We start from the raw sequence: 19,881 nt of genomic DNA, 5'->3' as shown, positions 1-19,881 counted from the left end.
TGTCTGTTGCAACAGTTTGAAATAAAGTTTTTAGTACAGCTTGGCCCACTCTAGCCTGTTGTGTAGCCTGCACATCTACACAGTAGTGTTTTGTGAAGGTATGCGGTGTAACCCAGGTTGCTGCTTTGCATATGTCATCTAGAGGAATGTTTCCTAAGAATGCCATAGATGCCCCTAGTTTACGTGTAGAGTGAGCTCTAGGAGGAACAGTTAATGTCCTTTTTGCTTTTATGTAACATATTTGTATACATGTTACAATCCACCTGGCAATGCCTGCTTTAGGATTGCCCCTATGTGTTGGAGAAAACGCTACAAATAGTTGTTTGGTTTTTCTGAAAGTTTGTGTTCTTTCTATGTAGTACAATATTGCCCTTCTGACATCTAATGTATGTAGGGCCCTTTCTGCTACCGTCTGTGGTTTTGGAAAGAAGACTGGTAGTTCCACTTGTTGATTGATGTGGAATGTTGAAATTACTTATGGCAAGAATTTTGGGTTTGTTCTAAGAACCACTTTATTTTGGTGTAACTGTAGGAGTGGTTCTTGTATTGTGAATGCCTGTATTTCACTTACTCTTCTGAGTGAAGTAATGGCTATAGGAAAGGCTACCTTCCATGTAAGAAATTGTATTTCACACCTATGCATAGGTTCAAAAGGCGGTCTCATTAGTCTGGTGAGTACTATGTTGAGATTCCAGACCGGGGAAGGTGGAAGTCTTGGTGGAATGCCTTCCATGAAAGCTTTTATTGCTGGCACTTTAAACAGGGATAGATGTTGCCTGTTTTGCAGGTACGCTGCTATAGCTTCAAGATGTACTCTAATAGAGGTGTAAGCAAGGTTACATTGCTGCAAGTGTAGTAAATAGCAAATAATCTCTTTAGTGGATGCGTCCAGAGGGTTGATGTTGTTACTGTTACAGTATACAGCAAACCTTTTCCACTTTGCTGCATAGCATGCTCTGGTGGTAGGACGTCTTGCTTGCTTAATGATTTCCATACAGTTTGGAGGTAAATTTAAGTATCGAAATTCTATGACCTCAGGAGCCAGATCGCTAGGTTCAATTGTTTGTTTGCTCCCAGGACACCCCCGCACCGCACAGCCACCAGCTGCAGCGTGTGCCCTCCTCCCGCTGCTGAACGCAGCCTCGCTGAGTCTGCTGCCACGACCCCGCCCCCCGCTGCCCGAGCGGGATCGCATCCTCTGCCTGTCTGTTGTCCTGTGAATCCGAGTTATCCCCAGCGCCCTCAGTGAATATCTGTGCTCATTATATTGTATTTCTCTAGTGTCCCCTGTTGTTATTTGCACCTTTTCCCCTTGTTGTTGGTCTCCCTGCGCCCCTGTGCCCCCCGCCCTGCTCCCCGCTTCCCGCCGCACTCACGGCCACGCCCCTTTTCTTTCTGTACCCTCCCCGCTCCCGCCTCCCAGCTCCTCCCTCCCTCCCACTTCGCCATAAATGGCGACCGGGCGTACGCGCAGCGTGCACGCGCAGCGGGCGCACCGATTGTGCGCCGAAGGCGCGCCAAAGGTAAGCCTGTCTGCGCCCGTCCGCGCCTGGACCGCGCCCAGCGCCCGGACCCCTGGCCCCCACCGACGGAAGACGACCCGACTGTCCTACGACGCCACCGAACTCATCGGACTCAACGTCGGCAGACTCCCGGGCTGCTACCGAGCCACCCCGAGACGCACCCACGGACCCTTCTGCTGCAACTCCTGCAAGTTCACCTGCATCCGGACCTGCACCACTCCAGCAGTGCCCAAGACCTCGACGAGCAACAGCAGCAGCCACCTGAAGTGCATCCTGCTCAACACCTGCTCAGTCCACAGACACGCCGTCGAACTCTGGAACCTGATCGACACCACAACCCCAGTGGTCGCCTTCCTCACGGAAACCTGGATGAACGCCTCCTCAGCGCCCGACATCGCCATCCCGGACGGCTACAAGATCATCCGGAGGGACCGCGTCAACCAGACAGGAGGAGGCATCGCCATCATCCACAGGAACTGCATCCGCATCACGACCAACACCGACGACACCCTCGCACCCGCCAAGCACTTGCACTTCCAGATCCACATCAACCCCAAAACCACCCTCAGAGGCACGCTCATCTACAGACCCCCGGGACCACGCACAAGATTCAGCGAAGACATCGCCGACTTAGTCAGCCCGCATGCCCTCTCCTCCGCTGACTACATCCTCCTCGGGGACCTGAACTTCCACCTGGAGAACAACAACGACCGCAACACCACCACCCTGCTGGACAACCTCGCCAACCTCTGACTCAAGCAACTGGTGACCACCCCCACCCACTATGCCGGACACACACTCGACCCAGTCTTCTCCTCCAGCAAAGACATCGCCTTCAGCCACGCCACCGGACTCCACTGGACGGACCACAGCTGCGTCCACTTCAGCTTCAAAAGGACCACGATCCACCACCAACAGCAACAGGTTGCACGCAGAAGCTGGAACAAGATCACAGCCGACCAGCTCGCAACTTCCCTGAGCAAGAACCCACCCACCAGCGCTACGAACCCCAGCCAAGCGGCCACCAACCTCACGAAGTGGATCAGCGACTGCGCAGACTACCTCGCCCCCCTGAGGACCCCGCCTAGCAGACCCGGCAGCAAAAAAGCCCCATGGTTCACCGACGAACTCAAGAACTCGAAGAAGAACTGTAGAGCCCTTGAGAAAGCCTGGCGCAGAGACCCAACACCGGACAACATGACTGCCCTCAAACTCGCCACCCGAAAACACCACCAACTGATCAACACCACCAAGAAAACTGCATTCAAGGAACGACTGGACAACAACGCACACAACAGCAAGGAACTCTTCAACATCGTTAAAGAGCTCTCCAACCCCAACGCCGGACACAACAACATCACCCCTTCGCAAGACCTCTGCAACTCCCTCGCCTCCTACTTCCACAACAAGATCGCGGACATACACAACAGCTTCAGCACTCAACCGACGCACGCCACGACCGTACCACCGCCCCCCACCACCACCCTCCGCGCCTGGACCCCGATCAGCACCGAAGACACCGTCCGCACAATGAACTCCATCCACTCCGGATCTCCGACCGACCCTTGCCCTCACCACGTCTTCAACAAGGCCGATGTCATCGCACCCCACCTGCGGGACATCATCAACACCTCCTTCAACACTGCCACCTTCCCGGAGAACTGGAAGCATGCCGAACTCAGCGCCCTACTAAAGAAGCCATCAGCCGACCCCACCGACCTCAAGAACTACCGACCCATCTCTCTGCTCCCGTTCCCCGCTAAAGTTATCGAGAAGACCGTCAACAAGCAGCTGGCCGCCTTCCTTGAGACGAACGGATTCCTCGACCTCTCGCAGTCTGGCTTCCGGGCCAACCACAGCACCGAGACCGCCCTGATCGCAGCCACCGATGACATCTGAGCTCTGCTCGACAACGGAGAAACAGCGGCCCTCATCCTCCTAGACCTCTCCGCGGCCTTCGACACGGTCTGCCACCGTACCCTAGTACAGCGCCTCAGCAACTTCGGAATCCAGGAGAAGGCACTGGAGTGGACCATCTCCTTCCTCGCCGGAAGGACACAGAGTCCGCCTCCCCCCGTTCAGATCAGAAGCCACCGAAGTCATCTGCGGCGTCCCTCAAAGCTCCTCACTCAGCCCAACCCTCTTCAACGTCTACATGAGTCCCCTCGCAGCCATCACACGCCAGCACAACCTCAACATCATCTCCTATGCCGACGACACCCAGCTGATCCTCTCCCTCACCAACGACCCCGCCACCGCCAGAGCCAACCTACACGAAGGGATGAAAGTGGTAGCCGAATGGATGAAGAACAGCCACCTGAAACTGAACTCGGACAAGACGGAAGTCCTCATCCTGGGATCCTCACCCTCCGCCTGGGACGACTCCTGGTGGCCCCCCGCCCTAGGCAGCGCACCCAAACCAACAGACCACGCACGCAACCTGGGCTTCATCCTGGACTCCTCCCTCTCCATGTCCAGACAAGTCAACGCTGTCTCCTCGTCGTGCTTCAACATCCTACGCATGCTACGCAAGATCTTCCGGTGGATCCCCACCGAGACCAGGAAGACGGTCACCCAGGCCCTCGTCACCAGCCGACTGGACTACGGCAACTCCCTCTACGCCGGAACCACCGCCAAACTCCAGAAGAGACTCCAGCGGATCCAGAACACCTCAGCACGACTCATCCTGGACATCCCCCATCACAACCACATCTCCCGACACCTGAGAGACCTGCACTGGCTCCCGGTCAACAAGAGAATCACCTACCGTCTCCTCACCCACGCACACAAAGCCCTGCACAACCAAGGCCCAGGATACCTCAACAGCCGCCTCAACTTCTACGCTCCCAAACGCCAGCTTCGATCGACCGGCCACGCCCTCGCCGCCGTCCCCCGCATCCGAAGAGCCACCACAGGGGGAAGGCCCTTCTCCTACCTCGCCGCCAAGACCTGGAACTCCCTCCCGACCCACCTCCACCTGACCCAGGACCACCTCGACTTCAGGAAGCAGCTCAAGACCTGGCTGTTCGAGCAGTAGCGGACCCCCCCTCCCCAAGCGCCTTGAGACCCTCCGGGTGAGTAGCGCGCTATACAAATGCTTTGATTGATTGATTGATTGTTTGGGATCTGGGTGCATTATTTCTCCATGGTTCTGTGTAAGGTGCATGGGTAATATTTCTAACTTTTGATGTGGCACCTGTGAGAGTTGCAGTAGCGTGGTGAACCACGGCTGTCGTGCCCACGTGGGTGCTACTAGTATCATTGAATGTTGTTGCAGTTTTCGAACCACTAATGGAATTAGTGGGAGAGGGGGAAAAGCGTATGCAAATTTGTTGGACCAAATTATCCATAACGCATTGCCCTGCGACAGGTGGTGTGGGTACCTGGATGCGAAGTTTTGGCATTTTGCGTTCTGATGAGTGGCACATAGATCTATCTCTGGTTGTCCCCATCTTTGGAAGAATGGCTGCAGTATTTAGTCGTGCAGTTCCCATTCGTATATTTGTTCTGACTCTCTGCTTAAGATGTCTGCTATCTGATTTTGAACTCCTGGTAGGTGTTCAGCTAACAGATAGATCTTTTGAGGAATGGCCCATCTCCAAATGTCCTGCGCTAGTCTGGATAGTTGGAGAGAGTGTGTTTTTTAAACTAATACATCGCTGTCATGTTGTCTGTTCTGATCAGGACTGCTTTGTTGAGAATCTGCATTTGAAAAGCTTTTAATGCTAGAAAAACTGATAGTAGTTCTAGATAATTGATGTGCAGTCTTTTTTGCTGTACACTCCATCTTCCCTGCACTGTATATTTGTCCATATGCGCTTCCCATCCGGCGAGCGATGCATCCCCTGTTAGTATAACTTGTGGAATCGGTTCTAGGAACGATCGCCCCTTGGAAATGTTTGTTGTGTTCCACCACTTCAGAGAGCGATGTGTGCGGTTGTCTACCAACACCAGATCTGTAATCTGACCTTGAGCCGGATTCCACTGTGTTGCTAGACATTCCTGCAGCGGACGCATTTGTAGTCTGGCATATGGTATTAGCAGTATGCAAGAGGACATCATCCCTAATAACTGCATGAACACTCGGGTTGCGGTTGAAACGTTTGGATCAACGTGAGCATTGTTTGTATCCTGATTGGATTGGGGCATACTTTGGCTCTTTCTGTGTCTATAGTGGCAGACCCTGATGCAGAGGTCTAGCCTGGGACCATGGTTCAATTCCCCGCCTCAGCGGGTCTTGGGCTCAAAATTTCCACGGACCTGAAAATTCTCGCCTCGGTGCCTATTCCAATCATAGAGTCCCACTCTGCAACTCTGGGCAATAGGTTGCTTAATCTCCACAACGACCCCCACAACGCTAAGGATGCCTGGCATCCACCTTGGGGGTGCCCAGGAGTGGACGCCTCATAGGGAAAGCCAGGATGGCTTCCACAGCGGTATTCGTACAAGCGCCTTGAGACCCTTGCGGGTGAGTAGTGTGCTATACAGGTACAAGTATCAATATCAATAGTAGCCCCTAGATATTGTTGAATTTTGTTTGGTTACAGGTGGGATTTTGTGTAGTTCACCGTAAACCCTAGTTGGTGCAGCAACTGAATGGTCTTTTGTGTGTTTTGAAGACATTCTTCTTGTGATTTGGCTTTTATTAGCCAAGTAAGGGAAGACATGTATTTGTTGTCTTCTTAGGTGTGCTGCAACCACTGCTAGGCATTTTGTGAACACCCTTGGTGCTGTTGTGACCCCAAACGGAAGGACTTTGAACTGATAATGTTGTCCTTCCACAACAAACCTGAGGTATTTCCTGTGGGCTTTGTGAATTGGGATGTGAAAGTAAGCGTCTTTTAGATCCAGTGTAGAAAGAAAGTCCCCTTTCTTCAGTAAAGGAAGTACTTGTAGGAGCGTGATCATGTGGAAATGTTCCGAATTTATGTATGTATTGAGAGGTCTAAGGTCTAGTATTGGCCTTAGAGACCCGTCTTTTTTGGGAATTATAGAGAGTATACCCCTGTTCCTTGTTGATGTTGTGGAACCTTCTCTATATCATGCTTTTGTAGCAGTGATAGCACTTCCTGTTTTAACAATGTTAGATGATGTTGACTCATTGGACGCTGTTTGGGGGGGATGTTTGGTGGGGTAGCTGTGAGTTCTAGGCAATAACCATGTTGGATAATTTGTCTCACCCACCTGTCTGATGTGATGTTTTCCCAGACAGGTAGGAACTGTGATAGACGTCCCCCGACCAGTGTTATATGGTCTAGGGGGAGTTGTATGAAGTCACTGTTTTGGGGTTGGGGAGTTGCGGTATTTCCGCGACATCTACCCTTGTAGTGGTTACCTCTGTAACTGCCCCTTGAATTACCTCTGGGTGATGTTGGTGTAAAAGAGGTAGATTGCTGGCTTGTGCCTGTATTCTTTGACTCGCCTCTATAGGTGGACCTATGAAAGGAACCCCTTTGACTTGGCTGTTGCAATGCTCCCATTGATTTAGCCGTTTGTGTCTTTTTTCATTTTTTCTAACGTCTCGTCTGTACGCGATCCAAAAAGTGTTTTTGCATCAAAAGGCTGTTTCAATAAGGATGTTTGTACTTCTTGTTTCAACCCTGAGACTCTGAGCCATGCATGTCTTCTTAACATGATACTGGTGTTGTTGGATCTTGCTGCAGTGGAGGCGTGGCTTGGACGCTGAGGGAGATGGCTGCGTGAGCTCCGAGCTCCGCGCCAGATCCCCCGAATTCATTCTGAAACCTAGCATCGGGGTGCCCGTGGCTTCTCTCCCCTGCACGCTGCAGAGAAATTAAGCGCGGAGGACTTCCCCTGAGCCCACACACTGAGCCAGCCGAGCGGAAGACACCCGCCAACGCAGATTGGCGATCGGAGTAAGCGAGCCTCCAAGATGGCGGACGCGGCCGAGGCCGCGAAGAAACAGAAGCCGCACTGAGCGGAGGATTGCTGCTTGGGGGCGCCAGCTGCGCACTGAGAGAGGACCCTCGGAGGAGGAAACTGGCTCAGCGGCGGCGACCCCGATATCCGATTCACCAGTCCCGATGGAGCTGGGACTCGGCCTGCCGGAAGGGCCGCTTAAACAATGGCGGCGCGGTAATCAAGCGGAGCTCGCCGAGCACCGGCCCTGGTCGGGATTGCCGCCACAAAGGGGACCGGTCTACGAGGCAGCGCAATTTAAGAGCTGGCGTGCCAAACCCGCTGAGAGGTGTTGAAGGGTGGCCGAGGCAGCAACTAGGAAGCTCGCCGGAAGCAATGAAGCCGCCCTGCTTGGTCGGGAAAGGTAGGAGGGGTCCCTGTGCTTCCGGGACGGCGACTGCCGAGCGAACGACAGGAGGTGGCAGGGAAGAGGCTCTGTCGCTGGCGACCGCTGCGAACAGTGCTTCTGGGCGGCAGAGTCGGCCGATGACCCCCGGACCCCTGCGGGAATAAGAGGTGCGGTGGCGGCGAACTTCCACAAGGACAGCGGTGGCGGAGCTGGCTTCGACCTGGCAGGGAGGGGAGAGCTGCGAGGCGAAAGATCAGAGGCATGAGCCCACCTGAGGCAAACCTTTGCACATTTGAAAAACGGAGCCTAAGCCGATAAGCCACAAGGACAGTCTCCAGAGGCAGCTAGAAGACCCTGGCCGCGAGTGGTGCGCTTGGCGCGGTGCACTGGAAGAGCACCGGCGACAAAGGGCAGAGAGGCAAGCACCGCCACAGTACACCTGGATCAGAGGCCTGTAAGTGGACAGAACCCATGAGGATAGCCCGGGGACCTGGGAGCCTCACGAGCTGCGCCTAAAATTCCGGCGAGGTGCCGGGGTGGATGCAAGGAGCCCAGAAGAGAATCCCCACTGCTCACCCTTCCGCTAGTAAACGTAACCGGTCTCGGGAGGGGCCTACACACCAGAGGTCCAACTGAGGCTAGTGAACAACGTCTCTGTAAGCAGTGGCGCCAGCAGAGCCATAATCACATGCATGTGGAGCCGGCACAGGACCTAGTGGCAACCATGGGGAAGCCTAAAGGGAAAACAGAGGGGGCAACTTCAGCGGAGACTTCAGATGGAGCTCGACGGGACCAGCAGATCTACAGCAGCTACAGGACCGGATACTGGAGGCCATCGCGGCGACCAGAGACGCCTTACAGCAGGACATTGCGCAGGTAGCCACGGGCTTGGGCCTTCTCCACGCAGAGCATGACAAACTCAAAGACAGAGTGAAAGACGTGGAGTCAACCCTGCAAGATCTGGTTCCAGCCCACAAATCAACGGAGGGGAGGTTAGCGGACGCCCTAGACCGCATACAAGCGTTAGAAAGGAGAGCAGAGGACGCGGAAAATAGAAGTAGACGCAGTAACATCCGAATAGTGGGTATTCCGGAAAAATCAGAAGGGGGAGATATGATTGAATACCTGGACACCTGGCTTAAATCAGAGGTGGCACCTGAAGGCCTCTCCTCTCTTCACATTGGAACGAGCCCATCGTGTTCCGTCCAGACCACCCAAGCCGGGACAACCACCGAGACCTATCATCGCCAAATTGCTACACTATAGGGACAGGGATGTGCTCCTCCAGCGGGCTCGAGATGAGGGGCCATTTCAAATAGCGAGCAGCAAGGTGACATTGTTCCCCGATTACACATTTGAGACGCAGAGTATGCGAGCCTCCTTCCTGTCCATCAAGCGAGAATTGAGAACAGAAGGCATTCAATATTCCCTGCTCTTCCCGGCGAAACTTCGAGTGGTAGTAGATGATAAGTCACTCTTTTTTTCCACATCGACCGACGCATGGGCATGGTGGGACACATATAAAGCGGGCACGGACGGAGCTAGAATCCGGGAGGAAAGAGAAAGAGCGACGACACAGGTGCGGAAATCGCAGAGCATACGCAGAAGACGGCAAGGATCGCGCAAACCCATTGCATCCCAAACGGACGAGGAGAGAAAAGCAGCGCTGAAAGCGGTGGAATCACTGTCGAGGGGCGAAATCTACTCTGCTAAGCAGGACACAGAATCTGAAGGCCACGTCTCGGGCACGGAAACAGACCATTCGGACATACTCAACGCCAATGGCCCGCTGGTGACGCCGCAGACCTCAGAAGAGATCCTGAACCAATGACATGAAGATGACAGGCGATGGACACTATCTGAGTAAGATGGTTCCTGAGAGATTGGAGCTGATGCGGGGGGCCATCATGGAGCTGTTGCACAGACCTTGACATTGGGGGATCGGAGGGCGCGGGTGGGGCGAGCGTAGCCGCCGTCTGGCCTGAGCCACACCTCACTAGCCCTTAAGGCATCCACGGTCACGACTGTGGGGTAGTTGAAGAGTGCAAGGGTACACCTGAGTTTGGATGGGCACTGATGGATCTTGCTGCAGTGCCCGCTGCGTCTAAAGCGCATTTAATGGAAGTGTTTGTTATTATCTTCCCTTCCTGTATGAACTGATCTGCCCTTTTTTGATGTTCTTTAGGGAGATGTGTAATGAGTTTTTCTAACTCAACATAATGAGCTCTATCATAGCGTGCAAGTAGCGCTTAGCTATGCGCCAGCTGTTTGCCGCTTGGGATGCTACTCTTTTGCCAGAGGAATCTATTAACTTGGGCTCCTTATCAGGAGGAGGAGCTTCTACTGTAGTTCATGAGTTTGCTCTCTTACGAGCGTTTGTGACTACTAGCGGGTCCAGAGGTACCTGTCCTTTGATAAATATTGGGTCCTTTGGGGCCTTATAGTTTTTTATCAATTCTTGGGTTTAATACCCTAGCCCTCACAGGATCTTTGAATATTGCAGATGTGTGATTGAGAAGACCCTTAAGCATTGGTAGTGTTCCTGATGTTCTTTGTGCAGCAGGTAGTGTTTCCAAAAGGAAATCCTCTATTTGAGGTTCCTTGTGTAAGTCTACCTTGTGGTATTTTGCTGCCCTATTAATTAACTGTGCAAAACCTGTATTATCATCAGGTGGTGAGGGTTTTGAGGGATATAGTTCGGGTCGTTATCATTATCTGACCCTGCATTATAATCCTCACATGGGTCTGCTTCATCTGGGGCAGTGTCGTCATCCCCATGAAGTTCTCCCTCCCCTGTATCACTTTCTACATCTGTTTGAGGTGTAGATGGTCTTGGTGTAGAAGGTGGAGGAATAGCTGGCAGAGTGTGAGGAAGAGGAGAAGATGGTGTGTCTGTAGGTTGAGGAGAAAGGGGAGGAGTTGTACTTGTCCCCATTGTTCTCTTTTTAGGAGGAAGAGCTTTGTCGTCCAACTGTTCATTCTTCCTCTTTTTAGGTAGTTTTGTCACCACCTTGCCAGTTTGCGGATCGATACACAAAGTCTTTTGTTTTGGATCGGTCTGATGCTCCTGTGTCGGTACCGAAATTTTTGGTTCCGAAAGGTGCCTTTGCTTCTGACCGTCAGTGTTCTGTGTTTTCGGTACCAAGAATTTGCTCGATTCCGATTTTTTTCGGTGTCGAGTAAGTCTTCGGCGTCGAAGCACGTTTCGGTTTCGACATGGAATGTTTCGACTGCGAGCCTTCCTTTGTATGGAGCTTCGGTGTCGATGCCGCTCGTTTCTCGGATCCGACATAGTGGGAGGCCGAGTGTTTCGGTTTCGTTGCCGGGCCCGAAAGCGGGGCGTCGGAAACTTTTTTCGGTATCTTACCGTGCTCGAAGGCGGGGTCGACACCAAACGGGGTCGGTTTTTCTGTAAGGGGACGTCGTCACTCACGGTTTGAGATCGTCGATTTCTTCTACATCAGACTCGTCCACTTCCGACCCAGACTCCACCTCATGTTCTTCTTCTTCTTCGGGGTGCTGGGCCTCGAACAGCTCCGGGGTTGCCTCTGACTGCATTCTCGACACTTCGTGTCTTCGGGCTCGACGGTCGACTTGGAGGAGAATGCTGCGCAGGCTTCACAGTCCCTGGATTCGTGTTCAGGTGATAGGCAGAGATTGCACACCTCGTGTAGGTCCTTGTGTGGGAACTTAGCACCACACGTTGGACATCTTTTGAATGGAGTCCTTTCCATGGACTCCGGGCTGGACTACGTCGAGATAGGCCTCCCGGTCTCGTCGAAGTAGAAGTTGTAACTTTTGTTGATGACGTCGAAACGCGTCGAGATGGAAATTAACTTGCGTTCGATAACAATACCATCGAATTGGAAAGGGAATACATGCCGAAATACCACTTTTCCCCCCAAGTCGATCCGGAGCGCTTCGATCCTCATCCGAACCCGATGGCGGAAAAAAACAATCTAAGGATGGAGCCGATGCCCATGCGCACTAGCAACCAAAGGAGGAGTCATCAGTCTCGTGACGACAAAAGACTTCTCCAAGAGAAAAACAAGTGCAATCATCCGAGCCCAACACCAGATGGCGATCTATTCATAAATGTACCATCTGCAGCCCATATGCCTCGAACATTATTACTAACACCCCCGCTGGGCCGCCACTGGTTCCACCATCTTGTGACATTTTACTGACCTTTGCTCTTGTCCGTGTATGCTTGGTTAAGGACCTCAGCAAAGGTCTCTTGCAACTTTTGATGTCCCAGTAGTCACAAAGAAGGTCAGCCAGCATACCCGTGTAGTCCCGTTCTTAGTCTTGGGTACAAGTGATAGAAGGTCCAATCCTTCACATCTCCACAGAGGGCAGACATCAGGTCCAGTTCTCTTCTGTTCGGTCACAAGCCCATACATTGTTATCAGGTGACAGTGTGAGGGGCTACGTTTGATTCAATTCACTAGCCTGTGGGTGAAGTGTGACGCCTGGAAACAGCGTCACAAACGGACAAAATCACATCCTGTTTGCCTCAGTGCAACCTATCCCACATTGCACCATTCTCATTGCAATCCAACATGGCAGGATCTTTGTGACCCTGGAGTTATGACTGTTACACTGAGGGGTATGTCAAAGGTAATGAGCAGCTCTCTCCCTCTGAACCACTTCAAGCTAGTTCTGGGGCCACCTCCCTCCGCGAATGAGACAAAGACAGCCTACTCCTATAAAACAATCTTAAAGATCGTCTAACGAAATAGTAAACAGCTCCTGGTTTGTTGCACCAAAAACCATGATCTAGAATTCCAGCCCCAGGGGATTGAACCTAGGCTCAAAAGATGGCAGTCGCAGGGCAGTCAAGCTCCTATTCTGTACCTTACAATCCACCTCAAGCCGAAGCTCTTCAGGCCTGGACCAAGCCTTCTGCAGCCGTGCAAATGACAGATACCAGGGTGGCGCCGGGGCTCCCTCACAGCAGAAATCGTCAGGAGAAGCCATCACTGTGAGAAAGACCTGGTGGAAACAGTAAGAGGCAAACCCACATGGTGTGTGCGTAAGCAGGCAAGCAAAGAGAGGCAAAAGCAAGCAAGCAAGCCACTTCACCACCCTTCTAACTAATAGATTGCACCTCCATTGGAAAAGAAGGGGCAAAGAAGTCGCCCTGTGGCCTACCAACGGGCCTTGTGCACCTACAGGGTGGCAATCTGAACTGGCTGGACAGGAACTCGGAGCACCATTTCTGGGGACACCAACCGGGTGGCTGGTAGGTTCACCAAGAGGCGGACGCAAATGTCTGGGTTTCTTTTTCACACTTTGGAGAGCGAGCACTGAACTCTCCTCACTCCCCGTTTTGGAGGCTGGAATTTTTACCCAGCAGAGGTGGGAGAGCCATGAATTGAACAAGAGCAGAGATCGCCTATCGGGAACTAATTGAGTCATGGCGCTGCCCATTCCGAGACCCGCCTCTTGTTGTACAGCTCCTCCTTAATAAGTAAGACTGTGCATTTGGACAACATATGAGTCGAAATATGGGGACTGGGTCCAAGCACATAATCAGAATATGCTGGTCCAAATCCTGACTAGCTCACAGTGCTCAATCTGGACCCCTAAACCTGACAAGAGTACCGGATGGGGTCTGTAACCTCTGAAAAGGACTGCTCTAACCACCCCAAGGAAAATCATGTAAACAGATCTACCCTTTCATTGTCACCTTAGGCATGCCCAAAGCAAGACACAAGAAATACACTAATTGGTATTTCAAACATTTATTAGAGCAATTAGCTTCTTTTGCAAAACATGTGCGCTGCAATTGTTAGTAGAAGGAAACAAAACATTTTTTAGCATTACAAGAATGGTGAAGATGATCAATAATTCAACCATCATAACATCGCATAGATTATATACATATATATCAGAATGATAACCCTACATAAAACTAAATATACTATAAAGAGCATAGTAAGAAGTGCTTTCTGGAAGATCTCTTGGACCAGTTTAACTCCCCATTTACTTGTGTGTGCTGTGTCCGGAAGCCAGTCTGGTGTACAACAGGCCGCCATCCTTTGCAGGCAAAGGATGGAAGTCAGCAGGGCTGGCAATTAGTCACTGGCGAACAAAGATAATCCATGAAGTGCTCCTCTGGCAATCAAACAATCAAAAGCAGTTTATATGATCAAAACTGGTTCCGTTCACCCGGTTTCTGAGGACTGTATACTTGTGTTATTATTTGCCTTTTGGATTCAGAGCTGGTTTCAAACGGACAACAAAATACAAGATCAGCATGCTCAATGTACTTTATCCTTGAACAGAATGTACGGTGTATTGATAAAATGCTTACTAAGAAATGTGCTTGCAAGCAAAAGACTTTCAGAGTACGTTATGTGCATATATAAACGTCACAGTCTTAAAAGATGTAAAGTTTAAAACATGAACTTGTAAAATGGAAGCTTTTGGGAATGGGCCCTGATAAACCTCACTACACTGACCCCAATTAACCTCCTCCATACTAGCAAAAAGCATCAACCAATTTTGACAATGGCCAAGGATGCTGGAGTAATTGAGTATCACTCTCCTTTGAAGGTCAGGCCAGTGCCGGCAATCTACCCACTTTGTCCAACAAGGTGGGATGTCTCCACTGAGAAACTGTCTGGGCTCTGATGAGGGGTGGGGCAGAGGGGAGGGTAACAGCATTTGAGAGAAGTGCCACCAATAACTCCAAAAACTAGACCAAGAGCCCACGGTCGAACATTAGAAGCGGAGAAACTCTGTTTTAGGGAGCCTTTGGATTCTAGGTACAGCTAGAGCTGGGAGCAAGGCAACTTAAGAGATTCTTAGGGAGTGAGCCCTAACATCTAAACTGGTCTTGGCCTACATTTATCCTGGAGTGGAGCCCCTGCTCACGTTCCTGCCCAGTCACTGGCTAACAGTAACCTATAAGGCTGGTAATGGGAGCCAGCACGAGAGCCCCCTTCGGGCAACCATAAGACAATAGGGGCTTCATAATTAATTTCTCCTGCAATTACCTAGACAGTTCTTACTAGTGTTGAAATGAAACCTGTAAAGTCGGGGTACCCCTCACACCATATTTGTTTCTCCTGATCAAGCCAGATAACATTACCCAAAAATACAAAAATGGGTAAATACAAGGTTATCAAGAAAACACTGCATATGGTAGAAGCATGTATTAGAGAACCTAGGCCTGGAAAGACTGACTACGCGGCAGGGATGATAGGTCCCAACCAACGACCAAATTCAGCTTCAGATAAGCTTGATAGAATCATTAGGACAAACAGACCAGAAATTCCAAAGAAAATCTACTAAAAAAAAGATGAGCAGAATGAGGCCATAAAGGGGAACTTCAGTTCAAAATTCATGACTTACAGAAACAAGTTCAGGGACTCGCATACAGCCCAGAACACCCCATACATATTGCATTCTACCCTCTGTTGCCCCCATGCTATTTTCCCAGTGTTGCTTCTCCCACACTACATGTATTTTGTTTACCAAAATAAACAGGAAAGAAAAAAAAAAAAAAGAAAAAAAGCTTGTGTGTGCTTGGTGCACATGCTAACAAAATGACGTAGCTGGCCGCATATGGTTATATTTTCTTTTTTTAAAACAATGCTGCACAGCATCGGGGATACTGTATAGTATGGCTGATACCATTGCCAAAGGAAGAGGTGTGGCGCCGCGACCAGGGCGACTGACTCCGGAATCTGGGGATCACGGTTCGATCCCCAGCGCCAGCAGCAGATTAGCCCAGCACCATGTGACTCTGGGCAATAGCTTGCTTGATCTTCCCGATGGCCCCCAGCGCCTAGAGACCCTAACGGGTGATTGTTTGCGCTTTACAAATGTAGATTATTATTATTATTTAAGCCAATAGGTCCCAAAGGGAGACCATTTAGCTTTGTCAAAGAATGTTTTAAAGATTCATGAATAGTATCTTATGCACTGGAAGCAAAACATAAGTCTTTAGAAACCATTTTCACAAATTCTAACTCAGAAGGTGATTGACGCACTCCAATATTTAGAACTGTCAAACCGCCTTCCTCAATGCACAAGGTTTTATTCAATACAATAGTTGATAGCCTACATTCAATTAGAATTCTTTCAAAATATCATATATCAATAAATTATAGCAATGTCTTACTTCAAATCAATGCCAAATTAAACACGAATCTCTCCAAAAATTATATACATGCTGACAGGAAACAATAAAAAACATTTAAAACAAACAAAATCAGAACCTCAGTGGTAGAATTTGAAGAAAATGCGCTATATCTTTGAAATACCTACAGGATAGGAAGGATTCCCACTCTCTATACAATATACCCAACAGTGAACTTGAGAATTTTCTCAAGTTGGAAAAGACAAAATCAGCTTGCGTAAACAAACGCTGAATATGGTCAGTGCTAGTAACACAAAAGATAATTATACTAAACTACATTTAAAATCCTAAATAATTAGGCAATAATAACCAAAGTACAAGACTAACATGGTTTGATATACATACATTGCTGACCCAGAATTTTTTTTGACCAAACCTCAAATTTGGTCTTAAGTCACTCTTCAGATTGTCCAGAAGTATGTGACACATTTCACAGCTCAGTCTCCTGAAGTTTTCACAAAACATGTAGTATTTTTACAACAATGCATCTGACATGGCACATTTAAATATTTCCACTGAATGATAACTAGTTTAGTACCTGAGGTGGTGAATTCATCCGTCAATATGGTGGAAGTGGTGATGTTATTATCGCTAAGCGTGGTTGGAGCATCTGTGAAAACTGCAATGGGCACCGTTGCATTTAATTTCTCAGTAGTGGACAGATCTGCAGCCACAGTCACCTTCTCGGTCTGATTGGGAGATGCCAGAGTAGCATTCACTTTAGTTACATTGGAGGACTGTGTCCCATTAGGAAGAGTGGTGGGTGCAGCAGTAGCAGCTTCCAGGATTGAAGTAGGAACAGTGATGCTTCCATTTAGGTTGTGCAAGCTTGTGGTGCCAACATCTCCACTGTTGATACTGTGACTGGAGTTGCCGCTGTTTGTGTCGGGAGCGAGTCCAATTGCAGGAGGCGCTGGAATGAAAACAATGAATGCTTAAAGGAAAATGCAATACATAACACATACAGCAAAAACGTAAATATTTCCTTCTCATTACATGTAGTCTCCCATTGAAATTTTCCATCAAGATAACTCATGGGCAGGTTGTGCTTTACCATACTGTGTGGATCGAAGGATCATCCGTAATTAATAATGAGCCCTTCGATTACCTAGTGGAGATCTTGTACATTGGCTCAAAGCTCCATTTCAGCCCTGCTCAGAGGATTCTAGCATAAGCTAGGTTTTATATTTAACTTGATTTCTTTAAATGTGTAATGTCGACAAAGCAACGCTAATCTGTGCATTACCGTAGGCGCTCTCAGGAAGCAGAGATTTCAAGATAGATTTAGAATATCTCATCTTCCACAATATACACGTAAGCATGTCACAAACCCTTATAGTCAGGCAGGACCAATGGGGTGGAGTGACAGCTTCCGAAGGCTCATGAAGTAGATACTCGTGAAGATGTCCAGTCCAATCCAGGTAAAGCGTGTTGCTATGGTTTATAGCACAGATTCTAGGTGAGGGAGGCTTAGACGACGGGATACCAGCATCTTTCTATGGCTTATATTACATACTGTGTTAATCTAAACACAATGCACACACGATCAAAGGCAGGAGGGTATAGACTTACCCTGTGCAATGTGAAATAAAGTTGGTATTGTCAGAATTAAAGTGGGCAGGTAGCATGACGTGAGGAGGCCAAGTACGTGTCTCTCAACACGCATACAGTATTTAGTGACATGCCCCATAGAGCGGGATCAAGTTCCTACTATACTCTATTGTAATTGTATATCAGTGCACATTAGGGTGGTGTGACTTGGAGTTACTTTGTACAGCAGCAACTGTTGAAAGGTCTTGGTACTGTACTGAAACAGAAAGGCCTGGTTTGACCTGGACGGCAGTAAGTCTTCAACAGATGAAGATGGTGGCTGGAAGCAGAGGTACACAAAGCTATTTCCACAGACAAGACAACGGCTGTAAAAACCAAAAGATCTAGCAAGTGCTGTGGGTTTTGTCAATGCATATATTGCCATAATGCAATAATGCATATCAATGCATATATTGGCACGGTTTTTGCGCAACTTTATTGTTGCAGAAGCTGCCAGTCCAACCAACTGTTGCCCCACATTTCTCGCTGCGACCTGCTGCGTTCTCCATGTACTGTTACCAATTATTATTTGTTGACCCTTAAGTGATAGCTTTAGGCAATGTTTTGGTCCTCATTAACACAATAGCTCCGAACTCTTATAGCATTTATCCAAGGTGAATACTGCACATGTCAGTGACCCACTCACAGTGGTTATGGCAACTAAGCGTTGTATTTGCACTATGTTTTCTACTGAGTTTCCTATTGGGTTCCATATCACCACAGGACGCACATTTGGATGTAATGTGCGAGTTAATTGTTTTACACTCTTTGGTGTAACTTAAGTACACTACTTTCAATACTGTTCGATTCCTGCATATGGCAGTGGCCCAATCATAGCTTTTGTGGCGGCTATATGTTGTAATTACGCTTTGCCACATGACGCACTTATTGGAGATAATGTGGTTAAGTCAGTTAACTCAGCTGTCTTTTGCATTCTCCGATGTACTTAAAAGACTGTTTTTAGTGCTGATCGTTTAACTGTATGCAATATTTCTAGAATGTGCGCGTAGAACCTCTTATTGTTAATGTTAGTTGTTGCGAATTCTCTAACTATTGAGCAGGGTGTAATCTGCAACTGCCACGGGAGAGAGTTGTTGTTGCTCTTTCTCCCTGGTCGCCATGTCCTTAGAGTACTTTTGGGGTGGGGAGGGAGGGTTTGGGGTGAGGGGGGGTTGGTGGGGGATCTTGTCCTTTTTGTTGTTTTTTCTTCCTTTGTTCTTTCTTTGCCTGACTTTGTGTTTAAAGAACTGCTCCTCGTATTTCAGTGGCAGTGCCCGACTTGTGTATTTACTCATGTGTGATTTATCAACAGATCCTTGCTTCTTCATTATCTGTATATCCCATCAATGTATGCCCCACTTGTGGTCCTTTTGCGCTATACGACACATGCACGTGGCACCTACCACCACTCATGATTCGCTTATCGTGCTGTGCTACCAATCACACTTCCCCTCATATCATGGTCCCAAACAAGCAGTCTATTAGAATCGTTTCACTTAACGTAAAGGGCTTCAATCACCCGGTCAAGAAGAGAAAAATACTCTATTACATACACAGGCAAAAGGGTGATATAATATTGCAAGAAACTAAAATTGACTCGCCACAATTTAATTCAATGAAGAATAGATTGTACAGCAAGGCAATCGGCTCGGATGCCCTAGGAAAAAGGAACCTTAATTGCAAAGAGAGCCAATATTGACGTCTTACAGAGTACTGCTGATTCCAAGGGTAGATGGGTATCTACAAAATTGTCGAAGGATAACAAAGAATTCTATGTAACCAATGTCTATGCCCCCAATAAGGACGACCCAAGTTTTTGGAAAGAGTTATCCGACCACATGAACACGATCCCAGACAATGCAACACACGTCATGGGTGGTGACCTTAATCTCCCTCTTGATCGCCATTTGGATAGAGACTCTCACTGCCCTTTTCGTCCGAATAGTTCGCACAAAGCACTCCTCAATCTCTGCTCCCGTTATTATCGAGATTGTTAAATCCAACAGGGAGGGATTATACTTTTTATTCACCTCCACACAAATAATACTCCCGCATAGATTACATCCTCACCTCTGGTCACTCCTCTGCCGATATTGAGGACACTTCCATTGAACCGCGTGTAATTTCTGATCACTCTTGCATCACGATGACACTGGCAATCCATAATGAGGTTAAAAAAATACAAATGGAGATTCAACAACGCGGTCTTAAAGAATGATGCGAATAGGAAGGATATTGAAGCGGCCATACAAGAGTACCTTGCTCACAATAAGAAGGGGGACACTATCGATCCTACAAGATGGGAGGCCCTTAAGACCACTGTTAGAGGAGTAATAATCAAGATTCGT

At 49.0% G+C, this 19,881-nt stretch overlaps 1 protein-coding gene across 3 annotated transcripts in view; it reads right to left on the bottom strand.

Moving 5' to 3' along the window:
* Nucleotides 1-19,881, bottom strand: part of PTPRA (protein tyrosine phosphatase receptor type A) — a 906,420-nt gene that overhangs the window by 586,481 nt on the left and 300,058 nt on the right. For all 3 annotated transcript variants that reach the window (XM_086964286.1, XM_086964287.1, XM_086964288.1), the window contains one exon: nt 16,482-16,856. In XM_086964286.1, the coding sequence (XP_086820412.1) occupies nt 16,482-16,856 (375 nt within the window). The remainder of the gene's footprint in view (nt 1-16,481; nt 16,857-19,881) is intronic.

Source organism: Lissotriton vulgaris, chromosome 3_2, assembly GCF_964263255.1.
Source record: "Lissotriton vulgaris chromosome 3_2, aLisVul1.2, whole genome shotgun sequence".
Lineage (NCBI taxonomy): Eukaryota > Metazoa > Chordata > Amphibia > Caudata > Salamandridae > Lissotriton > Lissotriton vulgaris.
This window is presented reverse-complemented; position numbering and strand designations above follow the sequence as displayed.